Consider the following 22,990-nt stretch of genomic DNA (forward strand, 5'->3'; position numbering starts at 1 on the left):
TAGATGTTTACATTTTTATTTGTTTATTGATTTCTCGGATTAGTTATTTTAGATCTGAATGTATTATTTATATAACTAGTAATGTTATTGTTATTTATTATTGTTTCTAATATTCTATAGATTAATGTTTATTTACGTTTTTGAAGTTCCTGTCGCCAGGAAGTGACAGTTCCTGTTGTTGGGATTTACTTGGTTTTTCATAGATTCGATTTCGTGTGTTGTAAATGCATTCATAAACCCTCATCTCACAACTATCATCTCTTGATGGCATACTGCTCGGACACCTTTCGCAAGCTTACGCTCTCGGATTGACACATATAGACCAGCCGAACTTCATCATAAAATTGTTAATTATTTTGTTATTATTTGCCCCAGCGTTGGCCTATCAACCTGAAGGAAAATTTGTTGTTTCTTCCAAGTGGATATTTAAAATAAAACATGCTGCTGACGGTAGCATTGAAAAATATAAAGCTAGATTTGTAGCTAGGGGATTCTCTCAGAAAGAAGGGATTGATTATGAAGAAACTTTTGCTCTTGTTGCTAGATACACCTCTGTAAGAGCAGTCCTAGCTATTGCAGCATCGAAGAGATGGAAAGTACATCAGATGGATGTAAAAACAACATTTTTTTGAATGGAAAGATTACAGAAGAGGTATATTTGGAGCAATTTGAAGGATTTGAAACTCATGATCCTAAAGTTTTTGTTTGCAGGCTCAAGAAAGCTCTCTATGGGCTTAAATAGGCTCCAAGGGCTTGGTATGAAAGAATTGATAAGTATCTCACCAGCTTAGGATTATCCAAAAATGAAGCTGATCCAAATCTATATTATAAAAAGGATAAAGATGATATGGTAATTTTGATATTGTATGTTGATGATTTACTAATAATAGGTGATGATCATCTCATAGATCAATGCAAGAAAGATCTAATCAGAAAATTCGAGATGACAGATTTGGGACTCCATCATTACTTCCTAGAATTGGAAGTGCGACAGAATTTTGATAGCATTATACTTAATCAAGGGAAGTATACATTAGATACCTTGAAGAGATTTGGAATGTGGAACTGCAAGTCTATGTCTTCTCCAATGGAGACTAATCTACATAAACTTAAAGAAGCAACAGCAGAATCACCTTCCATAGATTCTACTCTCTACAGACAGATGATTGGGTCCCTTATGTACTTGGTAAATACAAGACTTGATATTTGCTATGCTGTTAATGCCTTAAGTTAGGTTATGTGTGAGCCAAAGGAGATTCACTTAGTTGCAGTCAAACACATTATGAGATACTTGTTACTTAATTTTAACTCACGTTAAAATTCAGTTTTGAAAAATTCAAATTTCTATTTGCTGAAAAACACATTTCATTTGATATTTACAAAAGAATAGAAATGTCCTTGTATTATTCATTTCTCGAATATAATATTTACAAAAGAATGAAATGAATTGAAATGCTGAAAGTGAAAGATCTCACACAAGCCGTGAGTTTAACTACTACCTTTCATATATATTCAGTATATGAAAAAAAATAATAAATATGAAGGTAGGGTTAGAGGTAACCAGTCATTGCCTTTTTAGCTTTTGACTGATTAAGTGATCCTTGATGCTGCTCCTGGTCTAGCTTTACATCTGCCGAGTTCCGGTCTTCATTTCTCTGCATAAAGAAAAGAGGGAAAGATCTAAGCAATGATTGAATATCTATAACCAATCATCCCACACATGTACTATCTTTCCCTATTTTGAATACATATCAAAGATAGTGAAGTGCTTTCTCAATGCCCAAGTGAGGAAATAAAAAAATATAATGTTAAAGGGACGTGTTATTTTTGATATGAAACCTTTCATTGTAATCAAATACAAGCATGTTAATTTCACAAGGAATAGGTGCTTAAAACTATGGATGAAAGTCACAGAAAGTGGTTTATGGGTGTTACGAGCCCGTGCTCGAACCTCATAAATAACTGCTGATGGGAATGAGATCAATGAAAAGACAGATGAGGCAAGTTCTGTAACAAAAGATGCTTCATCTTTCTTTAAAAAATTTGAAGGTGAATGACAATAACGAGAAATCTTTGAAGTCTGGAACAAAATTACCATTTGTTGATGTGAAGGACACGTTTTGATGCCAATATTGAAGTTGTGAATGAAGACACCAGGAAGGATTCAGATGCCTACATAAAATCTAGTCAGACTCTTATATAAAATCTTAGGCAGACTCCTCAAGTTGAGGCGACTATAGCTAATGATAATTGTAAGGTAGATGCTGAAAATAGACCTTTGAGTGCCACTTTACCTGCTGGTGAAAATTATGATCACGAGAGAAATACTATAGCGGTATAGAATTAATTTGCAACTTGAACGCCTTTTCACAACAGCATGCCAAATTTGCAAAGAAAAGACAAATATCAGACCCGATACCTGAAGATGGTGTAGTAACAATTTGACATCACATTCACAGCTGTGAGTTACAAAAATAAAATGCAAGGAAAGAAAGTGACAACATTTGAAAAGGATGAGGAGGGTTTCAACATAAGACCATAAGATAAAGATCCAATTTCAGCAAATATAGTGGCAACCCAATAAGCATATATTTATGGCTTGCAGAGAACAAGGTAGTAAATCACCATAAATAGATAATAAAGGTTATAATCCTATGGTGAACCATTCTTCAAGTAACAACAGCATACTTGTTGAATAAAAAATGCAAAGAAATGTACAAAGTTTTCACTTTCTAAAGGTAATAGCGGCCTCAGGAAATACACAGGAACCCAAGTACTGGCAACCTTCAAAGAGAAAACCCAGGATCTATCTTTATAACTTTCAGCAAGGTATGCAGACACAGATTCACATATGGCAGCTTGAGATTTCCAGTTCACCATATAGAAAGTGCAGAAAATATACTTCATTAATCATCGCAGCTGTATTTACCCAGGAAAAAATCTTTATTATGGCAGAAAAACAGCAAATTGTGACTTGTTCTCATGGAAATGATAGAAAAAGTGCTCCATAGCCTAGCATGGTAAAGTTTTTATTGCTCGAACAATAATATTAAAAATGACGGCCATGGTTTCAAATGGTAATGCAGAGATGCATTTCTAAACTTCCAGCTGTGAGAATGCCTAAATAAAAGAGAAGAATGGCGGCTTGTAATCATGCATTTCCAAATAAATCTGCAACATCATAACTTTTCAAATACAACAGCAGATCAAATAGTCATGGCGGCTCAAATAAATATGCCCAACAAGTAAAAAATAGAGCAAAACCTTCATAAATGGCGGCTCAAGCAAAGCGAATATGCCCAGAACATCATAAAGAGCGGATCATAAAATCATTATCAGCATTAGCATACAATGGCGGCTCTAAAATCATGACAGATCAAAGTGAATAGATGAGCCCAACAAGGAGAGAAAATAAAGAAAACTACATTGATGCCCTATATTGCCTTCAAAATCGTATGTCAAAGCTAAAAAGGATAAAATATATCAAATATAGCAGCTGCATAATGATGTGAAACCAGACGTATTACCTCTAGCCTCATAAAACTTCAGTCACACAATAAAACAACCAAGTATGGCGGCTCCAGCAAGAGGAAATCATTCCAGTATATACCAACTATGGCGGCTGCTTGTCTTATGAAACTCCGGCCAAACAACAACATTACCTACATATGGCGGCTTCAAAATTCATTTAATCAACAATCACGGCTTCAAATGGTGATTGGAAGAAGTAATAAACCCAGATACATTACTACTAACCTCTTAAAACTCCAGTCACAGAATGGCGGCAATAGGAAAGCAGAATCACAGCATAGCAATGAGTCATAGAATAATGGCGGTCTCAAATGGAGTTGGAACCCTATGTTTTCTCTCCATATCTTCTCTCCAAAATGCTCACGTGAAAACAAAATGAAAGGATTTAGGGTTATTGAAAAGTAATCCATTTCTTTTTTATATAGCTTTTGAAATCTGTGGATGAAGACAAGCTTTTAAAAAAGCTTTTATTTTATAATACATGTGCCATGGGGGGGGTGGTTTAAAGAGACGATAGGTGTTAGATGTTATTGTTAGTGTTTTATTTTTATTTGCATTAGTCAATACTGTAGACAAAATATTAAATGACATTTATTAGTCGTTTTAATATTTTTGTTATTTATTAAATGCAAATAAGAGGGAAAAGGGGAAATTTGAATTTCTTTAGGAATAGTGAGTCAATATGACATGTTTAAAATACTAAGTCTTAGGAGTGATGGGGGAGGTTGTATCAAAGACTTAGTATTATCATTTATAGTCATGGAGAGTATATCTAGGGGTTTTTTGAGTTATTTCAGGACTGTGGGTCGAATTTTGACTTTGTCTTGGCAGTTTGATTGTCTTTATGATCTTTTTGAGTGTTTTTAGGGCAATTAAACATGAGTCATTGGTTTCATTATGACTTAGTGGAGTTCATGGGGCAGCGAATCATCATTTTCAGTGGTTATGACTCCCATTTCAGAGACACTTTTCATGGATTTGCCCCTAAGGGGTTTGTATTTAGTATTCTGAACTCTGATTTTGGAGGCAGTTCTGATTATGCAAAGGAGGCTTATGTGACATTTGTTTTGTCCTTAGCATTTTTGTGCAGAAATTTGTAACTCATTTTAAAGGATCAAATACAAGTGACAATAGCTGAGTTTATGTTATTTGGATTTATTTTGAGCCTTCTTTTCTTTCTGTAATTTTGTGTGTTTTTTCAAGTGATTTGATAAAAATAACCAGTGAATTATCATCTTTCCATGTTGTTTTGTCTCACCCAAAAACCGAGTTGTAGAAAAGTATGTCTGTTTGCAGGTTGTAGTTCATGTTTTAGGAAGTGAAGTTCATAAGAGAGGCATTTGTTTTCCTCCTTATTCTGGTTCATTTTTCAGACTTTATTACAAAATATTTATGCAAGCCTATACAGAAAGGAAGTGTTTTATATTCACTCAGATAGTTTAGTAAACCTTCTTAGTTGCTAGTATTTGACCTTTCATATCATATTTCAGTGTATCACTTGATTCTCTTGTTTAAAGTTTAAGATCTTAGGTTAATTTCAGTAACTTCTATCTCTTTTCCCCACAAGTTCATGTTAGTTTTCTAGAGTTATCAGTGATTATCCAATAGGAATCAGCCTAGAATTCGGAGGTTTCATTTTTAGTTACGCATTTTCCACAACAAAAATGAATCCCATGTTAGGTAAGATTGTTAAACTTGTTTAGTTTAGCAGGATGCAAATTTTAGTCTTAACAATACTTACAAGGCACTGTTAACCTTGGGCTCAAATATGAGAAAGTTGACTTAGATTTACATGGATTCATAAACTCAGATTGGGTTGGAAGTGTTAAGGATAGAAAAAGTACTTCAGGATGCTGTTTCAGTTTAGGATCAACAATGATATCATGAATGTGCAGAAAGGAGTCTTTAGTAGCACAAAGTTCCACAGAAGCCGAGCACATTACAACAACAATGGCCTCTCGGGAAGCAATTTGGCTTAGAAAGTTACTCGTGAGATTATTTGGTCAAGCCATGAATCCTATGATTATTCATTGTGATAATCAGAGTTCCATCGAGCTTTCTGTGAATCCAGTTTTGCATGACAGGTCCAAGCATATTGAAATTCCTTACCATTATGTAAGATATATGGTAGACGGGAATACTATAAAATTACAATACATTTGTACTGCGAATCAGACAACAGACGTTCTTACCAAACCTCTCTCTCTTGAGCGAAGATAGATCACTTCAAAAAAAGACTTGGTATGGTTGAATTATGAAATTTTTGTATTCTTTGAATTATTAATAAAATAATTTTATTTTCAGGCTATTGATTGTTATGGGCTCCACCATTTGTATTCATTATTTTAGAGTTAACAATCTCTAAGAAAATGAACACTTGTATGAAAGACATTATGAGAGATGACGATCTCTTAGATAATGTGCTAAACAGTAGAGATCTACTATAAGACTAGATGAGTTCAAGATCACATTGTGATATAGACATTGTTAAGCCTATAAGTCACAATTTGGATAAAGGAAGAATTTTATTAGTGTCCGGAGTTTATCCTGTGTTCTGGTATATCTTAACTCAGGATCATGTTGTGATATAGGAATACCAGTACCTATGAGTCACAACTTGGATAAATGAAGAATTTAATTATTCTCCAGATTTATCCTGTATATTGTATTCTTTGCAATACTATTATCACTAGTATTAGTGATTTGTCATATTATAGGTTTAGTAATATGACATTGTATCATGTGTTCAATGATACCACATGTTAATAAGATTCAGATAGATATAGAGTAACAATTCTTGCTTGTTCATCTTAATTGATGTTGCTAGATATGATATCTCTCAGTATGTTTATCAAGTTAAGAGGGAGTGTTAATTCTATAACTTTAATCATATTGATTTGATTACAGATCGTACTAATCTGTTCTTGCATTAATCCTTTCTGAAGTCTTTATTTAATTTGTCTTATCCTCTTAATAGGTATCGACACCTATTGGGTTAAGGACACAATTAATAGAAGTCTGCTCCTTGATCAACATCGCCCTAAAGACAATTTCGCAGATAATAAAACATCTTCAAAATTATTCTCATTAATTCACTCAAGTCTGAATATTGAAGATTATACTTTGCAAGTACAAGAAGAAGTTATACACTAAGTTTGACTTATTACAGAATTTGTAGAAACTTTACATTGGGGAAGGTTGCCATCAGGAAGAAGCATTTGGGCACTCTGGCCTCCCTCAATGCCTTTATCAGATATGCGAAAGAATATGAGAAGGATCATGAGAAGACACTGCAAGCAGCGAGCAACATGATGAATTTAGTTGAGCTCAAGATGAAGCACACGCCTTGCCCTCTCATGAAGGAAGTCAACGACAGGCTAGACAAGTTCATTGCCTTGGCTAAGAAGATAAAAGATAAGGGTAGAATTATACTAGGGGATCATTTGATGTAAGCCCGAGTGGCAAATTCTCCTTTCTTCTGGGTAGGAATAGTGTCTGATTTTGATTGGCTACCATTTTGGTGCCTTCTCATTAGTTGCCACTTTTCCTTTTTTTCATTGGTCCATTGATGAGGTGGCATCTTCTTATTGGCCGATGTGGTGGCAACCCTAGCTAGGATTTCTGGGATTTGATCTGGATCGTTGATTTTGCCTCTTAATCTCTACTGTTGATTGTATTTTTGGCCCCTATATAAGGCCATTTGTCCTCATTTGTAAAGGGTTAAAGAAAATTGTTGCTTATGTAATACCAAATTTGCTTCTCTTATCATTGTTGTGCCTTGCATGGTGATTAAGGAAACTTGGTGTTATTGCATGGTTTCTACTTCCAATAATTAAATTCCACTGAAGTTGTTAAAGTAGATTTTATTTCAAGAAAGTTGTTAAGAAAGAGTTGTCGTCGGTAGAAATTGCGTATCGGCCGACGGGTCCCTTCGGCAAGGAAATTGTGTATCGGCCGACGGGTCCCTTCGGGGAAGTATTGTTATGTAGCCGACGGGTAAAACAGTTTGCAACGGGTATAATGTACTTGGCCGACGGATACCTTCGGGAAGGTTCGTCGGAAAGTATTTATAACCCCTTCGGGAAGCATTGTATTTATCTTATCATTATCATATCATAGGAGAAAAGCATAATGTACTGTTGGCATATGCAAATAATAATAGAAGTTCTGCTATTTGCTGTTCGGTGTTCGTATCGATTTCCTGTGTGCGTTGCTTAATTAATCCATACGGTAAACATTTGGCCCCGTTGCCCGATGGATCTGGCACGCAGGCAGGCGGAGATGAATTAAATGCCGAATCAGTTGAACAAAGACAAGAGTAAGCTAAAGGAAAAAGATGACATACGCGTTGCGCAGGAAAATTTAATTTTGGTTCAGCAGATAGAGCGTCGAAAGAGGTTGTAGAAGATTTCCGACGGACGCAAGAGTGCGGAAGGATTGTTGAAGGAGACTCGACAACGGCTTGATTTGGTGGAAGAAGCGAGGGAGGAGTTTCTGAACCTACATACGCCACGGGAAGAGAATCCTGACGGAAGCAGATCGATTCGCACGGCTCGGAGTGCAGAAGGAGCACGAGCGTGGAGTGACCTCTTCGTCCGAGATATACTTCCGGAACGGACAGCTACGGTTGACAAACCCTCTTCTTCACCAAACAGCTTGGAAGCAGAAAACTGCGCGGGTGTTGAAAACAGCGCGGAAGCAGAAAACAGCGCGGGTGTTGAAAATAGCGCGGAAGTAGAAAACAGCGCGGGTGTGCAAAACAGCGCGGGTGTCCGAAAAAAGCACGGGTGTACAGAACAACGCGGGTGTTCAGAATAGAGCGGGTGCTCAAAACAGCGCGGGATTGCAAAACAGCGCAGGTACACAACAAAACCCTCGACAGACAGTAATAATGGCAGGTCCGAAGGAAAAATTGCCCAAATTTGATGGTGATGAAGCAGCTGATCCCATTCGACATTGTAAAACATGTGAAATGATCTGGAGGGCGAATGGCATAACAGATACAAACGAATGGATCCGACAATTTCCTGCAACCCTACGGGGTGTTGCCATTGATTGGTTTACTGATGCTGATCCACATAAATTAAATAGTTGGGATAACATTAAGAAGGAGTTCATCGCGGAATTTCAACTTTTGCGTGATGACAATGAAATTGTCGTAGAGATATTCAATACCAAGCAAATGAAGAATGAAATTGTACGGGTCTTTGCCAGGAGGTTGAAGGACTTAATCAGTAAGATGGAGAATAAGCCCGCTGATGGGTTACAAAAAAGATGGTTCATTGAAGGCCTTCACCCGAAGCTGCGGAAGAAGATGAAGATCGTGCCGCCATCCACATACAATGAAGCGTACAACCGGGCAATGAACCTCGAAAGTGACCAGAAGACAAAGAAGAAGAAGAAGACCAGCTCGTCCGATTCAAATGACGATGCATCCTCAGGAAATGATAGCAGCGATGACGAAGGAAGCAACAAGAAGGTTAGTGCCCTTCAGAAAGACATGATTCGGATGATGAAGGAATTCAAGAACATGAACAAGAAACCTAAGGGCAATGACCTATGGTGCACGGACTGTAAGAAAGAAGGCCATACGAAGGGATCCTGCCCAAAAGAGCAATTTTGCGAGATCTGCCAGATTATGGGACACCCAGTAAAGGAATGCCCTTTCAATTTGAAAACAAGAACATCGCAGCAAGTGTTCCTGACACAGGAGGCCTCTCTGTCCGGAGGGAACGGGAACACCAGTACGGAAGGTGCCACATCGGGTGGATACAGAAACAACCGGCACGGTCAAAATAACAACAATACCAGCACCAACAATAATGGCGGAAGGAGTCGAATTCAGTATGATGCGAATGGTCGGCCGATAGTTCAATGCCGCGCATGCAATCTGTGGGGTCACTTCGCCGAGAGTGTACAACAGCGAACACACCAAAGTTGTTATGCAGATGGTGTGGACCTGGTGATCATGAAGATGCTAGGTGTCCAAAGTGGGGAGTAAACTTGATCACCGTCGGGACGAACGAAGAAGAGGTTTTGGCCATCACACGGAAGTAAGCAAAAGTCTACCCCGACTCGGCGGAAGAAAAGAAGAGACTGGAAGAAGCACGGGTAGAGATCCAGAAAGAAACATAGGCAGAAACGACACACTTGAAGGACACGCCGAGTACTTCTGTACGGAACTGCGCAGAACAGAACATTGTCCGGCAAATTTTGCAAGCCGAGATACCTGTCAGGATAAGTGATCTGTTGCTCACTATGCCTCAGCTCCGATCAGCACTCACAAACATTGTTCCCGCTGCTCAACTACCAGGAGAACATGGAAGGAATCAAGAAAGTGGAGCAAGTATAGTGCACAAAAAGGAGAAGGAAAGTGGCGCAAGTGCAGAAGATCCAATGTTGTTAGCCCTCTCATCCGGACGCCATCCAGCAGTCGTCGAAATGGGAATTCTCGGGACTGTATTGACGGAAACAATTGTGGACGGAGGGTCCGGTGTCAATGTGTTGCCTGAAGACACTTGGAAAAAGTTGGGACAGCCGACATTATGGCCGCCTACATTCCAGCTGCTAACGGCCGATCAACATGGAATCAAGCCATTGGGAGTCCTGACAGCACAACCAGTGACGATTGGAACACAACCGTTCCTGTTGGACTTTGTCGTGATCCCACTGAAGCGGAGAGGATATGATGCAATTCTGGGCCGGGGGTGGTTGATACAAGCCAAGGTAAAACACGATTGGAAGAAAAATACTTTATCACTTGAAAGCAAAGGCCGGAAGTATGTCATTGATCTACACACTCAGATGGTTGGAGAAGAAGCTCTATCGTCGGATTCCGAAGGAGAAGATGATGAGAGGAGGCAGAGTATGGCACCCGATCAGGAGGGAGTCCTACGATTGGAAGGAGATGACGATTTGGATTCAGTAAATGGTCTTTACCATTGGCAGATAGAGGATTATGAGCTCTTTCCGAGTTGTAATATGCTAAGGATCGACAAAGGTAAGAAAGAAGAAGGATATGAATGTCCGAAGGAACACAGAGAAGCAGAAGGAGGAAATGACTGTCCGAAGAAACACAGAGAAACCGACGGAGGAAATGAATGTCTGAAGGAACACGGAGAAGCCGAAGGAGGAAATGAATGTTCGAAGCAACATAGAGAAGCCGAAAAAGGAAATGCGAGCATGACTGAAGCTGAAGGACAGAACATACAGTACGAACCCAAAAGAAGGAAAGATTCTACTGTACGATTGCGCAGGAAGAAAGTATTACGTCGAACCACAAATATAGCAGAAAGGTACCGGCAGCCAGGAAGACACATGATACCGTCTGCACAGGCAACAAAGAGGAAGGGTCTAATAAAAGTTGCAGTAGTACGGAGTGGACGTTTTATTGGTGGCCAGAAGGGGCAACTGATGGAGTCCATGCTACGGAGCTTCGGGAACAAACTGGGCGGTATGGAGATGACACAGAACAGGCGTAGCAGGTTTCAACTCGAACAGTGGGTGTTGAAGTACGACGATCGGAATGAGATCAAACCAGGCAAGTTCAAAATTAAATGGGTTGGGCCATACCAGATGCGGGAAGTAAGCAATAATGGAGCAATAAAACAGTGGATGCTAGACCGAAAGGAAGTATTCGATGTAGTGAAGAGGTCGAAGTTGAATGTTTGCAATGAAAGAAGTAACGCACCCCCGTGGACGAATAACTGAGAGAAGACTGTAAGTACTGTATATATGTAAATATTGTACATAATTGTTCCAGGAGTGAGATTTTCTATAAAAAAAAAAAGAGAGAGAGAGAGAGAGAGAGAGAGAGAGAGAGAGAGAGAAGTGAAGTAAAGCACCGTATGGTTTTTGGAGAGCACCATACGGATTTTGAAGTGCCGTACGGTTTTCCAGAAGTGAAGTACGGATTTTGAAACTAAAGTACGGATTTTGAAGAGCACCGTACAGTTTTTCAGAACTAAAGTACGGATTTTGAAGAGCACCGTACAGTTTTCCATCAGCAAGGTACGGATTTCATGTTACCGTACGGTTTTCCATCAGCAAGGTACGGATTTCATGTTACCGTACGGTTTTCCATCAGCAAGGTACGCATTTCTTGTTCCCGTACGGTTTTCCATAGCAAGGTACGGATTTTATGTTGCCGTACGGTTTTCCATTGGCGAGGTACGAAATTCTTAGCAAAGTACGGTTTTCCACTGGTAAAGTTCGGATTTTTTTTGCACCATACGGCTTTCAAGTTCATTTGCAAAGTGGCATACAGAAATTGCAATAAAGACTACAATGTACGGATTGCAAGTTAGCATACGGAATTTGGCAATCACTTTACCATATTTTGGCGACAAAGCTTGTTCACTATGGAATACGGATTTGGTATTAGCTTCTTGTCAATCCCGCATTGCACCGTATGGATTCTTCTTCTCAGTTCAGCGTATGGAATTCAAGCTTGGTGTGCGGTTAAGCTTTCCAGATTTGTGCACGGTTTTTTCATGCTTGTACGGACTTTAAGCTGTACGGATTTCCAGTATATATCTAGCCATACGGATTTCAACCACAATTTGGCGTACGGGGTGTAAAATTTAAATTATATGTTTGAAAGATTAATGCATGGAGTAGCTGATATTTTGCATCTTTGTCAAGGGTTAGAGAAATTGTGGAAGGAGGTTTTGTAATAACTATAAAAAAAATTAAAAAAAAAAGAAAAAAAAAAAGTCGACAAATCAAGAATGCTCAGAATGAATATCAGATGATACCGTAGGAAGGGGAAGAATTAGCGATTGCCAGAAAGAGTGTAGAATCGGCAGAAAATGACAGAAATGGTGTGTTCCGTGCAGTGCTGCCCCAGGACCCCGCGAGGGCGCTGTCCCTCGACCCCGCCGGGGGCATTGCCCCCTGGACCCCCAGTCGTTGCGGATATCAGTCGTGGGAGTTTGACCAGTTGAGAAGAATTGAAGTTGCTGCAGGCATGGACTTTCTGTGTACCAGAGGCAGTGGGAGCAGGTGTTGGCTGTGAGGCTGTCTTGGTGGATGCGTAGAGAGCTCGGGAGGAGCTGATCATCCAGTTGGCGGCAGTGCAGCGACACTTGGCTCAGTGTACCGAGGAGTTGGAAGCAGAGAAAGCAGCACAGGTGGCTATCAAGGTCAGCTTGAAGAGTCAGTATTGTGTTAGCAAAGGCTATAGATGCAACGGGATGAATGTGAAAGTAATATGGTAGATCAATATTGTTGTATTAGTTGTTTGAGTTTTTTTTTTTAGTCGTCAGGAGACGACTTTTCTTTTTTGGGGGGAATGATGTCGTCGGTAGAAATTGCGTATCGGCCGACGGGTCCCTTCGGCAAGGAAATTGTGTATCGGCCGACGGGTCCCTTCGGGGAAGTATTGTTATGTAGCCGACGGGTAAAACAGTTTGTAACGGGTATAATGTACTTGGCCGACGGATACCTTCGGGAAGGTTCGTCGGAAAGTATTTATAACCCCTTCGGGAAGCATTGTATTTATCTTATCATTATCATATCATAGGAGAAAAGCATAATGTACTGTTGGCATATGCGAATAATAATAACCATGATGTTTTCAAAGTCCCTTCCGGACGGTGTACATATACTTTTTCGAAGGGGCGACTCAACCGTCACGCGCCTGTTTGGATACAATTCTACCCGTCGGCTACAAGATAGATTTTACTGACACCATCATCCCTCCCAAAAAGTAAAGTCATCTCAAGACGACAATTAACAAAACGAAATACATTAACTGATTAACTATAGATCCGTTTCTGTCACACCACTTTCACATTCTTCCCGTGCCTGCACCAAATTGGTCTCCAAAACACGTTGCATCCGTAGCCTTTGCTAACACAATACTGTCACCTTAGCCAAGTTGACCTTGATAGCCACCCGTGCTGCCTTCTCTGCTTCCAACGCTTGGGTATATTGAGCCAAGTGTCGCTCTACTGCCTTCAACTGGATGATCAACTCCTCTCGAGCTCTCTATGCATCCACCATGATAGCTTCACATCCAACACCTACTCCAAGTGCCTCAAAGCGTAGCAGCCCTCTCAAAAGGCTTGCTCCGTTGTTCTCTCCACCTCTAGCACACAGACACTCCATACCTGCAACAGCTTCAGGTCTCATCAACTGGTCACACTTCCCACGACTGATAACTGAACTGACTGGGGGTTTGGGGGAACGCCCCCAGCGAGGTCAAGATGTAGAGCTCCAAACTGCCAAGATCAAATTAGCACCCTCAAACCCACACTAAACTCTATAAAACACACCATTTTTGTGATTTTCTTCCAATTCCATACTCTTTCTCCCAACCGCTTATGTTTTCTTCATTACTTGTTTATGTATGTCCCTCCGGTACCATATATTTTCCATTCTCAATTGTTTTGATTTGTCATCTTTTTAAAATTTTAGAGAACCTCCTATCGCCCTTCTTTTGTGTCTATACGGTGTTTCAAATGTTCCCTTTTCTTTGTGAGTCGTATGGCAGTCCTTTCAATCTATACTACAGTCCTTCCTTCGAGTCTGTACGATAGTCCTTTCTAGTTCGTATGGTATACTTATGTGCCGGCTGTATGGTATCTGCACTATCTCTGTAAAAGTTCTGTACGAGCTGTACGGTGTTCTTAGTGTCTTAATTTGTTTAGCCGTACACCGTACGAAGTTCCTCTCTTCTCCACGCTGTCTACAATATCGTATGGTCTTTTATTATAACATGCTCTCCAATGCCGTACGGTCACTAATATCTCTCATGTAGTCCGTACGGTCCAGTTTATCCTCTGTCATACAGAAGGCCGTACAGTGCTTTCTCCTTCACAGACAGTACATTTGTGTCTCTATGGTCTCTGTCTTCCTACTTGCTGTATGGTTTATTGCAACATTTGTTGAGTTTTCATATCCCTATATCTGCACGTTTTGCCTCTACTGGTCGTACGGTGGTTCTTTCCACCTCTTCCAATCTTCTCTTGCTGTACTACAACCCTTCCTGTCAATGCTGTACGGTGCTATTCTGTCATATTTTTAGTTATGCAACAGTGCCAAATGTTTACCGTACAGGGTAAAAGAATACTTAACACATGTATAATAAGATATAACACCTAACAGATACTTTATTCATATATGCAATATGCACTCAATGCTTACAATTCGCATACAATGATTACAACGATTACCATGATGTTTTCAAAGTCCCTTCTGGACGGTGTACATATACTTTCTTGAAGGGGCGATTCAACTGTCATGCGCTCGTTCGGATACAATTCTCTTCGTTGGCTACAATATAGATTTTACTGACAATAGGTAGCATCGTTGGCAAGCTTTTATCAGATTTGATCCCTGTCCATTTGCTAATCTTTCCTTTCATAGGAGTAGAAGTAAAGCAACAAGTAGTTTAGTAGTTGGACTTTTGAAGAGCAAAGTTGGAAGTGAGATAAATTGGGAAAGTAAATTGAGAAAGTCAAGTTAGTTTATGTTGCAAAGCTAGATTTCATCACCATCACGACAAAAGTTCGACATCTTTGAAAGAACAATGTAAGCCCGCCTATATGATTAACCAGCAAATCACATTAATATAATTGAGTTAGTATCCATAGGTGTAAGGAACCTTAAAGTTTTCTCATGTTTTTCATGAGTATTTACTTTTCAAGAGAGGGTTGAGTGTTTGGTATTCTATATCAAGTATTCAATTGCTATATGTAGTGGTATAAAACTGACATCAACACCCTTCTAGGAACATATTCAATCTACTCATTACTTTTTGGTTAGTGCTTGGTCACACTTTCTCCATATTCAATTTATTCCTTATTTTTTATATTTTCATTTACGTATCAGTACAAGCTCCATATTTTGTTTCTCTTTCTGAGCCTCTTGGAATGACTTTTTTTGGTTTCCCTCTTATATTCATATTCTCTTTGAAAAACCTCTCTTCAAACTGTAATGTCTTCTCTATGGATAATAATATAATGGTTACTTTATCCCATATATATATATATATATGGTTAATCTGATTTCTTATATATCCTCCTTATGCAGAGTATCCGATACATATTATATCCTCTAATTCTCCCATATAATTGCACTCCCTCTACTCATATAATCTCCTATTGATCGTCACAAATAATAGTTCTTAATCAGACATTTCTGAGCTATATGATTAGTATTAAATGTACTATTATGATTCCTTCCATCCTCTCCCCAATCCAGTTCATCTCTATCCATGCATTGTTACTCTCTTATTTATTTATTCCTCCTCCAATATATGTTCTTTATTTCCATATATACATCTTTCATTTTCAAACAGTTTAGTATTTGGTGCCCAAAGACATAGATGTCCATTATTAGAGCTCACATATTTTCAAGGTTAATCAATTTAATTGTATATCTTATTATCAATTGCAATCTCAACTAATTCCATTGCTATGCTTGATCTTTACTTTCATATCGGTCTATCTATGATTGATTTTATAAAATTAATACAATTTGTACCCTGTTTTTATACTGTATTAATATTACCGACTGTAAATTGGATGTTGATTGTATTTATCTCTTCAATACTGGAATATTCAAATGCTACTTTAAATATTTAATTGCATACTGTAATTTTAAATCATATTATGGCTGACGTTATTTCTAATATATGCTATTTGCTATTTCAAAAATGCTGAATATATTCTTCTATTCCCTATTAATTCTTATTTGTTGGAAATGATAATTGTTTTCTGCTGATGATCTGATTTGTAAGATACGTTTATCTTTGTATATTCCTGGTTAAATGTATTTTCTGTCTTGGGTAATATTAATAATTGACCGGACTGCAGAGCTGACTGGATACTTAATAATTTTTGATTGGTTGTTTCAATACTCGTATTTTTCCCTTCTCCCCTCTAAATCTTGGTATCTTCTCTTATTTATACTTTGGGTGAAGACAAAGGGAAAAATGACCCTTTGATAGATCGTTGCTGTCCATACCAAATGCAGCCAGATTTTTATCAATCATTTGGTATGTTATATGTTTATAATATGTTTTAATTTCTATATAATATATGTTTATATATTTTTGTATTTAATAAAATTTGATAATATATTATATAAAAAATATTTGATATATATTTCAATATTTCAGATTAATATATATGTATACTTAGTATATATTTCATATATTTTCAACCTGTTTGTGTATTCATTATGATGATATTAGTTTTATTATCATTTAATATATTATTATATAACTAATATTATATTAGGCTAATATTTGATATTTAGATTTATATATATTTTGATAGACATATTGTCAATTATTCATTTTTTGTATAATATTTTTATTATATAATAGTATAATATTTTTATTACATAATATCATCTATATGTTTTCTATAGACCAACTTTTTCAATTTATAGTTTTAACAATCTTAAATAAATGAAAAATCATCCACATAATCAGGATCCAACAAAGGGAATACCAGACGCACACACAATTTTACGTGGAAACAGTTGTGGAATAAAACCACACCAAAATAATGGCTATTTAAAGAACTTATGGTTCTGTAGGTACCAACCCACAACAAACACCAATCCCCTTCTCATTGGACACCAATCTAGTAAGAAACTTGTTGATGTGAGTTTTGTGACCACTCAACATGTAGGATTAAACACTTAGTATTCCATGATGAAACACCAAATATCATAACCTCTTGAATAAAAAATCTTAGAAGCTAAATAATGTATATGATTGTGTGATCAACTAAGAAAAGCCCAAGGTTCCTTCTAACTGCGGACTTATCTTAGTTGTATGATGTGATGTGCTGGTTATCACAAAAGGACTTATGCTATTCATTCAATTGACATCAACTTTACAAATGCAAATGATTTGGCAGTGATGGCTCTTCAACTACTTCTAATGAAACAAATTGCATAAGGAATGGGTTTAGAAAGCTAGGCTAACTTTATAATGTTAAGAGACTATTGATGGAGAGGTGAGACTTTAACCAACACTTGCTTTGCCAAATCAACTACGTAAAAGAGTGCTTTCTATTTAGAATGCATGGATGATTTTCATATTGTAAATAAACACTCATTCGAATACCCAATGATGACACAATCCAAATGAACATTCACAATTGAAGTTAAATGCTAGCAATTAGTTCAGACCATGTCATATCTCCATTTTAAGATAGAATTTTAATAATAATTAGATAATACAATGTTATTAAATAAATAATAAAGTTATATTAAAACTAATACTAAACCATAAACTAAGGAAATAATAATTATTTAATCTATATTATTAATAAAATATTATTTAGTATGATATTTTAAATAATTACAAAATAATAAAACTTCAATGAGTAAAGAAAGAAATAAAATTAAATACAAGAGATAATATTGTAGAGAGTATGTCAACTTTCTAAGTAGAATTTATTAATAAATAGAATAAACACATATAAGTAAGTAAGTAAATAATATAACATAGAATAATATAAATTAACTAAATCTAATGAAAATTCAAGAGATGTTTAACAAATAGACATGACTCTTTAAAATTAAGATATAAAAGGGAGGAGAGTTTATTTTAGAGAGTAGAAAAAAGGAAGAAAAGAGGAGAGGAGTTCAAAAGGAAAATGGAAGAGGAAAGTAATATGAAGAAAATAAGGAAGTGACTTTCTGAAAAGGTATCATTGATATTGGAAGGATGCGAACCTTTGAAAGAGTCATAATTATGAACAGTTGTGACTCTTCAAAAAATATTTTAATTATAAAGTATTAAGACTTTTTCAAAGGATTTTAGTTATGAAGGGTTGTGACTTTTTGAAAGGATTATAACTATGAAGTGTTATGACTTTTCAAAGGATTTGTATTATGAAAGGGTGCGACTCTTGGAAAAGAAGAAGATAAGAAATGTATGTTTATGAATTATATTTGTATAATTATGTTTATGAATTTATTTATGAACCATACTTGTGGATAATATTGTGTTAGCTCATGGGGTTAACACGATGGATATGTATGAGACTCGAAGCATGAAGCATCTGAGATATTAAGATCTCCATTGTCTGCCATGGCCGAGAATCAATGTGAACTCGAAGCATGGAGCATGTGAGATATTAATATCCACATTGTCCGCCATGGTCGAGATTCGATATTGAAGCATGAAGCATGGAGATATTAAGATCTCCATTGTCCGCCATGACTGATAATTGATGTGCTAGAATATTCTAATGTCAAACATATGCATATGTTGTTGGCCTTGGCTAGAGGATGCTCGTTCAAGAAGAATCTTAAGGGGTGCGCTCTCAAGATGACGACGAGGTAGCTATGAGTAGAAGCCTGATCTGGAGATGTCCTTAAGATTGGAGTTATCTTAGAGGATAGAATAATATAGTTAGTTTTATTATTATTGTGATTCTAACATTTATTTTGCAAGTATTACTTGTCCCTAACTAATTCTATTAATAGGGACATTACAATGGTATCAGAGCATGATCTTGTCATCTTGTAGGGTCAAAGAGGATCTAGAAAAATAATTTATATAAAAGACTAATGTAGAAAGTTAATGACTATTAGAAAGGATTCAAACATATTCATGATAGAAACCTAATAATTTGGACTAAAAGAAATATATATTTCAACTTAACAAAAGAAATTATCTAATTGCTTGAAGACAAGCAATTTGAGGAAGGGTGGACTATCATATCCCCATTTTAAGATAGAATTTTAATAATAATTAAATAATACAATGTTATTAAATAAATAATAAAGTTATATTAAAACTAACACTAAACTATAAACCAAAGAAATAATTATTTAATCTATATTATTAATAAAATAATATTTAGTATGATATTTTAAATAATTAAAAAATAATAAAATTTCAATGAGTAAAGAAAGAAATAAAATTAAATACAGGAGACAATATTGTAGAAAGTATGTTAACTTTCTAAATAGAATTTAATAATAAATAAAATAAACACATATAAGTAAGTAAATAAATAATATAACATGGAATAATATAAATTAACTAAATCTAATGAAAATTCAAGAGATGTTTAACAAATAGACATGAATCTTTAAAATTAAGATATAAAAGGGAGGAGAGTTTATTTTAGAGACTAGGAAAAAGGAAGAGAAAAGGAGAGGAGTTCAAAAGGAAAATGGAAGAGGAAAGTAATATGAAAAAAAAAAAGGTGACTTTCTGAAAAGGTATCAATGATATTGAAAGGATGCGAACTTTTGAAAGGGTCATATGTAATGTCCCCGTCATAAAATAAATGTATTTAAATTAATCTTTGTAATGGACCGATTGATTTAATTTATCTCTGTGCCATTTTTATTTTTATTTTTGTTTTCGAAGTTTGTGTCGCCGTCGGCTATTTTTGTACACCCTCGAAAAGGTTTCCCCGACGGGTATTTAAGCACGGCTTGTAAGATGTCTGTAGGTATGCTTTGGATTATTTTTCTTTGTACTGCGGATTCCTGTGGGAGTTCGGAATTGTTCGCCATTTCAGAAGTGAAAGATCTTCCCTATTTGGCTCGTGCGATTTCGGTGGGATTCAACTCTCACCCTATTCCGTCTGTGTACTTGGCTTGGATCTGGACAATCAAAACATCTTTGTATGTGGAATATTATTCGGTGCAAGTGTGTTACCTGCAAGTTATTTGTGTTAAATACATTGTAATTGCATTACATATTGCGTCACCAAACTACTCTGCATTTCCCCTTGCTGTACTATATCTTCGTGCACCACATCAACCATCTCCATAATATCCCATACGGCCTTCTCATTCATATCCTTCAAACACCCTGCACCTTTCCATGCTCAATTCGTACGGAAACCATTAATAATTTGGACGGTCAGCAAATTACAGTCCGTACGGCCTTCTTCTACATCCTGTATGGTTTCTCATTACACCGTACGGCTTGACATCTCCACTTCATCTCTTGCTCCGTACGGCCACTCCACTTGTGTCCATGTGCGACTTCATATTCCCCTACTGTACGGATACAACATCTCCACCATATGGATGGCTAGTCACCGTATAGCTTACTCTTCTTGCCGTACTGTACAACCATTGTACCAGCTTCCCCCTATCTTTTGTACGGGCATCATCTTCATTATGTTGTACATCCACACCATCTCACCGTACCAGAATTTGTAGGGAGAGAGATTGTTCAAGTCGTTGTGGAGTTGGAACATTATAGTCGTATCAGAGTGCTTCGATTCTGCTAGCCTGTGGACGGTAAATGAGAGTTTATAGCCGGAAGAGAAGGACACATTCCGTTGAGCGAATGGCTGACAAATAGGAATCGATCGGTGCCAAACTTGTGGCACTTTTGAGGGAACTTGCTTGGAATCAGACACAGATCATTGATACGCAGCGACTCATGGAAGAAACTCTCAAGAAGTTGGTAGAGAACAAAATATCTGGAGAACAAAATGGTCACAACGCGGACTTGGTGTCGGGTAAATCACACCCTCAGCCAACACGCTCTCGACCTTCCATGCCAACTTTCCCACCACGGACGGAGGCGCATCACGGAGAGAGACAACCAACTTTCGAAGAGATGAGAGAAGACTGGAAGAATGCAAACCTTGAAGAAGACATTTCCTACAAAGATTACATAGATCTAAGAATGAGATATTTGGGAGGCGAAAACAGAGGAGGATACTTTAACGATGATCTCAAAAGAAAGTAGAGTAAGGTGAATCTGTCTCGATTTGACGGATTGGGTTCTATATCAGCGCAAGCGTGGGTGATGAAAACTGATACCTACTTCTAGCTGAATCCTATGCCAGAAGAAGAAGCAATCAAATTTGCCGTGTTGCACTTGGAGAGAGTTGTGCACGAATGGTGGCACCACGACACCATCACATTAGGGCATGATCAAATAAAGACATATGTGGAATTCATAGAGAGATTGATAGAACGATTTGATGGGAAAGATCCTGAGCTCAATTTCAAAGATTTGGCACAACTAAGGCAAATTGGATTGATAGATCAGTTCATTGCGGAGTTTCAAAAACTCTCTGTTTTGGTCATAGACATTTCCGAAAGAAGGCGGGTCGTGCTCTTCATGGATGGACTGGCAGAACCATTGAAAGGTTGGGTGAAGGGATTCAATCTGTCTACATTGTTGGAAGCAATTAGTAAGGCACGAAGTATGGCATCGTCGTTGGCATCATCCTCATCCTCTCAAAGTTACATCTGAAATTGCCGACGTTTCCAAGGGACAAACCTCCGCCTAAGAGGCTGTTGTTGGATGAAGCCACCCGACAGGAACTTCGAAGGAAGAAATTGTGTTTCAATTGCAAGGGGCCTTGGGAGCCTGGCCATCAATGCCTCGGTAAGGGGAATATCCATTACATCGGGGTCATGTCCAATGATGAGGACGAACACGAACAGGAAGAAATGCCAATCGAAGATAACCAACCTAACATTGACACCAACATGGCCAGTTTAAACTATACGGAGAGAATTGCCGCCTTGGTAGAACGCAGAGGATCCATTGTATTGGCTGGTAGTTCGAGATGCACAGTTTTTCGTGTACGGGGTACCCTTCAAGGACAAAGGGTTACGGTGATGTTGGATAGCGGAGCTACTTTGAATTTCATAAACTCATCCTTGGTAAAGAAGAGAAGTCTCCCTACGGAAGCACATGCAGGCTTTTAGGTCAAGGTAGTCGGAGGGACTTTCTAGCCCTGCACGCACCTTGTTCCTCAACTGAGCATCACAATGACAAATCACATGGTAACTGAGGACTTCTTCATAGTGGACCTGGCTGACATGGAAGTTATTCTTGGCATACAGTGGATGGAGACCCTTGATGAATACACCTAGAGTTCAAACGAATGGACTTCACTTTTGTGGTTGACGGAAAGAAGGTCGTCCTCGGAGGAATGGCAAATGAAGGTCCGAAGGAAGTTTTTGCGCATTGGATGGAGGCAATCTTTCGGCACGAAGACGTTGTGTGGGCTGCGCATTGTTTCATCTTGGCGAAACCTATAAAAGGGCAAAGAACACCTCCACAGGATGATGAGCTCCAAGATATTTTAAGTAGACATGAAAAGGTTTTCATGGATATTCCTCCCAGCATACCATCGCATTGAGGGTTTGAACACACTATCGAGTTGGAATGAGGGGCAAAGCAGGCCATAACCACACCATACCACCACCCCAAGAAATTCGAAGATGAGATCGAAAGGACGATTCAGGAATTACTAGGAAAAAGATGGATTTGTCCCAGTTCCAGCCCATTCGCATCATATGTAGTGTTGGTCAAATTGGACGGGACGATGCGCATGTGTGTGGACTACCGCGCGTTGAACAACAAAATAACAAAGAATGGGTATCCCATCCCAAGGATAGATGAGTTGTTGGATGAACTACATGGAGCGGTCTATTTTTCAAAAATAGATCTCCGTTTCGGATACCATCAAATCCAAATGAGAGAAGATGTGGA

The 22,990-nt window shown here is 37.8% G+C and overlaps 2 protein-coding genes across 10 annotated transcripts in view; one reads left to right on the forward strand and one right to left on the reverse strand.

Annotated features, from left to right (window-relative positions):
• Window positions 1-3,910, reverse strand: part of LOC149532966 (uncharacterized) — a 45,918-nt gene extending 42,008 nt beyond the window's left edge. For 2 of the 7 annotated variants that reach the window (XR_016357078.1, XR_016357079.1), the window contains exons 1-5: window positions 3,757-3,910; window positions 3,528-3,662; window positions 2,295-2,419; window positions 2,096-2,172; window positions 1,572-1,655 (exon numbers count right to left, since the gene is read on the reverse strand). Coding sequence is in view for 5 of the 7 variants with exons in the window: in XM_089804808.1 (XP_089660934.1) it covers window positions 1,648-1,655; window positions 2,096-2,172; window positions 2,295-2,419; window positions 3,528-3,539 (222 nt within the window). In the remaining 2 variants the exon portion in view is untranslated. Of the gene's footprint in view, window positions 1-1,325; window positions 1,656-2,095; window positions 2,173-2,294; window positions 2,420-3,527; window positions 3,676-3,756 lie in introns of those variants that run through there. The other 5 variants (XM_089804807.1, XM_089804804.1, XM_089804806.1 and 2 more) reach the window with 4 other exon arrangements.
• The window catches only part of LOC149532965 (uncharacterized), a 157,335-nt gene that overhangs the window by 47,304 nt on the left and 87,041 nt on the right, over window positions 1-22,990 (forward strand). The gene's annotated exons all lie outside the window — the stretch shown is intronic.

The sequence above is a fragment of the Cupressus sempervirens genome, chromosome 10 (assembly GCF_028749045.1).
Source record: "Cupressus sempervirens isolate cs-2001-9-10 chromosome 10, ASM2874904v1, whole genome shotgun sequence".
Taxonomy (NCBI): domain Eukaryota; kingdom Viridiplantae; phylum Streptophyta; class Pinopsida; order Cupressales; family Cupressaceae; genus Cupressus; species Cupressus sempervirens.